Raw genomic sequence first — 7,780 nt, 5'->3', positions numbered from 1 at the left:
CCCCCCCGAGTTTAATGCATTCTGGTACAAATTGTTGTCTTATATAGTTGTTTTTCCAGTCCCCCCCAACTACCCTGCAACTGTATTTCTGAGATTCCCTGACTTATGTTAAAGTACACATTCATGTTGAAATGAGAAATATTGCAATAGAATTGGTTATTTTATGTTTTTGTATAGCAATCTTTAAAGTTGAAAAAATTAATAGTATAAAAAAACTAATTTACTTGGTAGGGAAAGTAGGTAAGTACTCTATCACCAAGTTAAATCTCTAGCCTTTTTTATTTTATTTTGAAAACAGGTTCTTGCTAATTTTGCCCAGGCTGGCCTTGTACTTTTGATCCTCCTGCCTCAGCCCCCTGAATAGCTGGGATTATAGTTATATTCCACTGTTCCTGGTTTAAATTCACTTTTAATTTGCATTACCTTAATTTTCCAGCACTTTTCTCCCTATTTCTTTTGTAGAGTATACAGAATGATTTTTTTGTTTATCTAATTCATAATTTGAACAATTTAAAATGGTAATCTTAAAGATTAAAATATTTTTAATAATTGAAGATATGACTTAGGTAAGTTTTCTTTTAGAAACTTGGTTCTTTCATGTAAAATAATAAAGAGGTGGATTTTAGCCAGAAGAAGTTGAGCTCTATTTTCTTAGGTGAATTGGTGATAAAATTTCTACAACTTATTACGATATATTATTTATTGGTCCATCCTTTGGATTAGCAACAGAGATATTCACTGATCTCATGGGGTAGAGTAGTTCTTAAATTCCAGAAGCCAGTAGTTTTATTTAATTCAGAATTCACATTTGTAAAAATGAGTTACTTGAGGAAGACCCAGTGTTCCTGTACAGTTCAGTTATGAGTGTTTATCTTATACATTAATGTTTTACAGTTTGTTTGAAACAGTATGGTAAGTGACTAGAGATTTTAAATGATGCTGGTTATCTAATTTTGATTCTAAATTTTTAGAAATTTTCACTCTGAAAATTTGGCTGAAACTTTTCATGCAAAAAAAAAAAAAAAAAAGAAGAAGAAGCCTGCAGAAATAATTTGGGTATTTTGGGGTATTTGTTAACAACTGATGATGGTAATGAATTTTTTGGGTTGATTTTGTACTTTCTTTAAAAACCATGTGGTTTTTCTAGATGGTTCTATGTGGATATACACTACTTTCATAGCTATTTAGAACTATTATGGTAAATGGCACAATTTAACATGTAAATTAAGCATGCTCAATGAATAACTTGTTAGCAGTTTACTTTATCAATACCTTTGTGTCATCTACCAGTAAAAAAAAAAAGGAAACTTATTACTTTTATGCAATTTATAAGCAAAAATATTCTTTTTGAAAGAGAATGACATTGATCCTGACTTTCTCAAATTTTGGCTAAAAATACAACTTTGTCCACTTTAAAGGAAGAAATTCAAGACCCTCTTGAACAATTGCTTCTAGTTGGACAAGAACTTGGTGTGGTCTCCTAGGGACTCTGGTAGAGTTAACCCCTTCAAGGAGGGAGCTAGTGGTTGTTTCCTTTAGGAGGGTGCTGAAAGTTTGGGTTGGGTAAATATGCAACTACCAAGTTAATTCAGAACTCAGTAAAGGTATCTCTGCATAAATGGTATGCCTAAATTTTCCTGTGAGATATGCAAAAACTAACAGGAGGTTAAGGCAATGAAAAAAACAGACATTTTTCTAGGTAGAATATTACTACTTTTAGCAGTTATTACATATAGGAACCTTTTAATGCTTAGGGTGGGTTTCTCAATTCAAAATAGGAAGAATAAATATTTCTTAGTAGGTGGGACTGAATAACACATTAAGTGGAATTAGCTCTAGAAAGGCTTGAGTTGTGGAGAAGTTACATTTCAGTTGTGTAAATCAATAAAGCAAATGGAAATTTTAGATTTTTTTCCTTAAAAAATTAAATATTTTATAATCTTGACTTATCAGGAGTCAGTTCAACTTATAATTCTTGTATTGACTATTTATCTTTTCAGAACCACTCATGAATTCTTGTTTGGTGCTCTTGCTGAACTGGTTGATAATGCAAGGTATGTAGTCTTCTAACATATATGAGTCCCCTTGGAATGGAAACTTTTGGGGATACTGTGGCTTTTGCTCTCTGGAGACTTTGGAGGAAAACATATCTGTAATAGTTATATCTCCTAAGATGAGTTCTAAAAAAAGTACTTTTAAGGTCTGGGATTGTAGCTCAGTGATTGAGTGCTTGCCTAGCACATGTGAGGCACTGTTCAATTCTCAGCACCACGTAAAAATAAATAAATAAAAATAAAGGTACTGTGTCCAACTATAACTTAAAAAAATTAAAAAAATTTTTAAAAGTACTTTTAACAGCACACTAATTGACGCTTTCACCTTGTTTCTTAATTAAATTCATTCATTGCTCTTTGTGTTCTAGCCTAAAAATAGTGAACTTATTGTCTCCCAGACCACTGTTCCTTGTGTATTAGAGCAAGATAATTGTGAAAAGCAGGGAATTAAGATAAAAATTTAGGAGTCAAAATTCATTGTTCAGATAAGCTGTGATTTTAATTCACTCTGCCACTTAATATCTTTAAAACTATGCAAGAGTTTTGTGTCTTTTCCAGATGTATGTTTTATTATAAGGGGACTCCTATTTATCAAAATGTCTTCCGTTCTTAGAAGTGTTCTTGGAAGGAAACACTCTTCAACACTGTTTTTTTTTTTTTTTTTATATTTATTTATTTAGTTAGTTTTCGGCGGACACAACATCTTTGTTTGTATGTGGTGCTGAGGATCGAACCTGGGCCGCATGCATGCCAGGCGAGCGCGCTACCACTTGAGCCACATCCCCAGCCCTCAACACTGTTTTTTGCTGAGTTCTTGAGTGATGGAATCCTAACTCTAAGACTGAATAGAAGTTTGGGTTTATTCATAGACAGAGATCCTAGTCCAAATCAATAATTTTATAATTGTTATGAAAAATAACATAATATTTTATGGCAAAACAAAATTTTATAGTATCAAGTAGCCTTATTCTTGAATGCAAATGGAAAATTCAAATGCATTATTTATTGACCAGTGTTGGTGAGTAATGAAGGAAGAGTAAGAGTTGTCCACAGAAATAGTTCTAAATGTATCTCCAGTTAGTGAACTTGCTTATAGTTTCCAGTGTGTGTACAGTTAACCTGTACTAGTATTACTTGTTGCTATTAACTGGGTTGTTTATGGAGTTGTGCTAGATAACACTGTATTCTATCAGAAAACTTCCACTTTATTTTAATTCTGATTGACTCAATGTTTCTTAATGGAATTTGTTTTAATTTCCTGCTTGTTAACTTAGCAAGACCATGGTGTGCTGAGGCAGGCAGCTTTTTTGTGTACCATATGGTAAAATAGAAATTCGTGGAAATATTTACCCGTTCAGGCACACATTTTGCCAATCTCAAATTTAATTTTTTTAATATATTATTGAGAATGGATATAGCTGTGTGGACTTGAACTCATACCAAGCGTGCACTTTCACTGAGCCACTGCCCCAGTGCTGTGTGGATTTTGTGCATTTAAAACCAGTGAACTATGTCTCGGTTTCCTTGCTTCTGGTTGGCAGATTGGACTAAATTATTTCCAAGTCTTTTTAGGAGCCTTCATTAATGACTGAATTTGTATGAGTTGGAGTAGAGATGTCCCAACTTCCTTTCATGTCAGGGAGGATAAAATTATGAACTCAGGATTGGTTTTCTGACTGCAGTGTATATAACATTTTGTGTATGTATACAAATTTTCACTGGTCTTGAGATTATAGTTTTCCTTTTTTTTTAATTCCCATTTTTTATTAGTACATAATATTTGAATATAATGATAGGATTTGATATTACATATTCATACATGCACACAATATAACAATGTAATTTGAACAGTGTCACTTCCTAGCATCATTCCCTCTCCTTTCCATTTCCTCTGTCAGTCTCCCTTTGGTTTTAATGGATCCTTTTCGTAGCCTTTCTTTTCCTTTTTTTCTCTAGTTTCCACATATGAGAGAAAACATACAACACTTAACCTTCTGAGTTTTACTTATTTTGCTTATGTAGTTTTTATTTTTAAAAAATTCAATAAGAAGGAAAAACAAGACATTCTTAGAACGTCTTTTTTATGATTATAGTCATGTAAGTGAAAAACACATTTGAGTCATTTCTTAATGTGTAAAGGGAAATGTTCTTAATGATTCTTTGGATATTTTCACCAAGAAATCACTATTTAAAAAATGTATCCAGGCTCTGGATACATTTTAATTTGAAGATCCTGAAGTGTTTCACAGATGCATAAGGAAAATTTTGTTGCCAAATGTGAAAGTAAAGCTTTAACTGTATGTGGAATTTTTTTTGCTGATTGATATTTTATATTCTCATTTGGATCTTTTTTTTTTTTTCCTTTTCTCTTTTTTCCCTTTTGATTTTGCAGAGATGCTGATGCCACTAGAATTGATATTTATGCAGGTAAGTCAGACTTTAGACCTTTCTTCTAATGCCTAGTTTCTTTTTAATTACTTATTACTGTGCCTAAGAAGAAATGAGTGAGAAATACTGGTTTTTGGAGCCTGCGGAGATGGCCCTGTTACTTTAGGTCATAGGTAGAAAAGGTGCAGCTTTGGTCAGGCTTGTTATAAGAACCAAGAAAATTGAAAAGAACACTGTGTGTCCAAATCTATATACATGGATTTGTGTGGATGATGGAAAATTGTAGTGGGGAATAAAATGACCAAGTACTGGTTGTCTTGTTAGGAAGGAGAGATCGATCCTGTTGGAGTTTTTTCTTTACTACCTGTGGTAGGCACCAGTTCCAATCTGGATAGTTTTTGGTATTGAAGAAAACAACTGGTAACTGGGTTTGGCATTGGGTTTGCAAAGATGTTCTCAGGCAGAGGTGTCAGGAATAGGACTGCTTGGTTTGGGATTTGAAGCTATGGAAGCCTGTATTGTTTTGCTTACTTGATTCTGTTTTTCTGAGAGTGGTTGTAACAGTGGAAGAATTCTTAGTCGTTATCATGGCCTTTTAGTTTTCTTTAATAGTTTGCTCTCTTCCTGCTTGGAATTTAAACCAGCACCTTTTTTGGTCATTTGAATTCTAAAAATTTAGAAAAAAAATAGAGACAGCTTTTAAATCCAATTTGATTAGTGTGATGTTTTCCTCCTATTTTATGAAGTCTTCTGGAAGGTTTGAGATTTTATTTGAAGTAACATTGTCTTGCTTCTGCAAAGTTTCTTTATGTGAGAGTACGCAGTTATCAAATAACCCCTTTTTTATGAACCCACTTGATAAGTGGGAACAAGCATACAACTAAGTAATTCTCAGAATCTCCAATGTCATGCAATTATGAAGACTTGCTAGATAGAATATGATGATTTCTCATGGCTAATATACTTTGGACCAAAGAAAATATTAGAATACCTACATGTCATCTATACTACTTAAATTCTGAAAGTGCCCTGCTGAAAAAAACTCCATCAAAGTATTTGAAGTAGTCTCCTTTTATATTTAGAAGAAAATAATAGGAAAAGGGGATACAATAGAAAATGTTAAAAGATGGTTACTAAATCCTCGGACCTTTCCAAGCCACATCCAAATTGTGCATTCAGGAGTGGTAACAGTTACCTCTGAAAGAGATAGTAGCTGTTTTAAACATTGCAAAGATGATAAAGCAGAGATTGGGTCTCTACTCCAAGCAAGGAAATTTAATTCTTGACACTTAGAATGCAGAACAGTTGCATTTCAATTTAAATGAAAAAAATCCATTGTACATTTATTCTGTGCTTAGTGCTACTCCAGTTGTTCTTTGGGAAAAGACCAGAGAGGAGGAGGTAAGGTTTTTGCTCTAAAAACTTAGTCTCTAATTGGAGAGACAGCACAGTACAGATGATTTAGAGAAAGATAACTAGATCTTGAGGGAACCGTCAAGAAAGTTAAGGATTAAGTGGTATAATAGAAGCATCAAGCACCACAGCATTTCAGAAAAAAGATTTTACTCCATGTATCTTAAAATTGGGAGCCTTGACTTTTATACTTACTCTTTTATACCTTAGGGCCTTATTAACACATTCAACAAGAGGAATCAAAGCAATGGAATCAGTACTAATCTTAGTACTTTGAAGTTTTTATTGTTAGTACATGGGTAAAAGTATTTTCTTGTCTCTTATTCTGAAATTGGATTTATTGATCTTGAAAATTTCCCCAGACATCAGATGTAATTTGAAGTCACCATAAAACTACACCTTAAATACTGCCTTTAAACCTAACAAGGGAAAAAAAGAAGCCAGTCTTTTGAAGTACAGAGGTGTTTGTTCATTTACCCAAAGTGTTCTTATTAGTTGGACTGAGACCATAATAATGTGTCTGTCGGAAGTAGTCTCTGGGTTTTTATTGACCATTTCTAAATTTTCTGGGGTAGTGCTCCCATCTCTTAAGAAAGATCTCTTTTGTGATGCCAGGACAATAAATGGAAAATAGAGTAAATGAAACAAATTAAGATTGCAGAATATAATGAAGAGTTTGGATAGCATTTTTTCAGCAGAACACTGCATACTCTTACATAAATAAAGGATGCCATTACTTTATCACTTCTGGCTTTTGACTTATGGCTTCATTTTGTTTGTCTTCCCTTTACTGACTTTGTTTTTCAAGCCAGACTTGGCCATGTTGGAGGAAGTTTAGAAGTGCAGCTTTCTGAACTGGTTCTAACAGATTTAAATAGCACTAACAGAATCTGAGGCACAGCTGCAAAAAAAAAAAAAAAAAGCAGTTTGGTCTTTGCTTTTTCTGTTGCTTCCAAGATGTATGATGAGAGGGGGAGCACTCAACCCATTCTCTTTAGACTCTTCTCCATCCAGAATTCCCTTTCCTTCATCCCAGACCTTTCCTTGGAGCCTTCGGTATCACTCAGTTGACACCTGATATCCTTAGTTGATACCTAATATCTGAATAAAGTAAATACTAGATATTAGGGATGACTCTCTATGGTGGAATGTCTGGGAAGATAGTTTTGAGCGGGGACACCTTCTTTTAATTCTCTTGGCTTAGTCTAGATCAATGTTTCTAAAGGGTGATCCACCCATGAAATTTCAGTATTACTTGGGAGAAATGAAATTCTGAGCTCATCCTGAGACCTATGCTATTAGACTTCAGCAGAGCCCAGATTCTGTACTTTCACAAGCTCAAGTGATTGTTATGCATACTGTCTTTTGCTCTCTCTGTTTTTTCCCCCAGCCTCCTTCAGCTTTAAATCCTTTTCTTTTTCTTTTTTTTTTCCTTTTAATTGTTGTATATGGACAACATGCCTTTATTTAATTCATTTTTTATGTGGTGCTAAGGATTGAATCCAGCACCTAATGTGCTAGGCAAGCCGTCTGCCACTGAACTATAGCTGAGCCCCTAAATTCTGTTCTTCACTTCCTCTGTCATCCACTGCAGAAAGTAGCAAAGATTAGACTATTTTAGACTATAAGGTCCTTGAAGACAGTGATCACACCTGCTCTGTTCTCCGTTCTTGTCTCTGTCACAGACCCAGGCATAATAGCACAGTAAAATATCTGTAGGCTAGAGTTAGAATACCGGCTTTTACCATGCTCTGTACCTGGCCCAATTTGAGTCTCTGTATGATACTTTGGTTCTTTCAGATAGAAACTTTGATGGACTTTTGCATTTTTCTTGTTTCCTGCTTTTCACATCTCATTTGGATTCCCCAGACTCTGATAAGAAGCATTGCTATGGGGAGAGATTTTTTTTAATCTACCAATAGTAT

General features: G+C 34.1%; 1 protein-coding gene across 2 annotated transcripts in view; it reads left to right on the top strand.

Moving 5' to 3' along the window:
* Morc2 (MORC family CW-type zinc finger 2) overlaps positions 1-7,780 on the top strand; it is a 38,337-nt gene that overhangs the window by 5,793 nt on the left and 24,764 nt on the right. For both annotated transcript variants that reach the window (XM_015504905.2, XM_015504904.2), the window contains exons 2-3: positions 2,001-2,054; positions 4,447-4,481. In XM_015504905.2, coding sequence (XP_015360391.1) covers positions 2,001-2,054; positions 4,447-4,481 — 89 coding nt within the window. The remainder of the gene's footprint in view (positions 1-2,000; positions 2,055-4,446; positions 4,482-7,780) is intronic.

This window comes from Marmota marmota, unplaced genomic scaffold, assembly GCF_001458135.2.
Source record: "Marmota marmota marmota unplaced genomic scaffold, marMar, whole genome shotgun sequence".
Taxonomy (NCBI): Eukaryota; Metazoa; Chordata; class Mammalia; order Rodentia; family Sciuridae; genus Marmota; species Marmota marmota.
The sequence above is the reverse complement of the archived record's forward strand: the minus strand, read 5'-3'. Positions and strand labels throughout refer to the sequence as shown.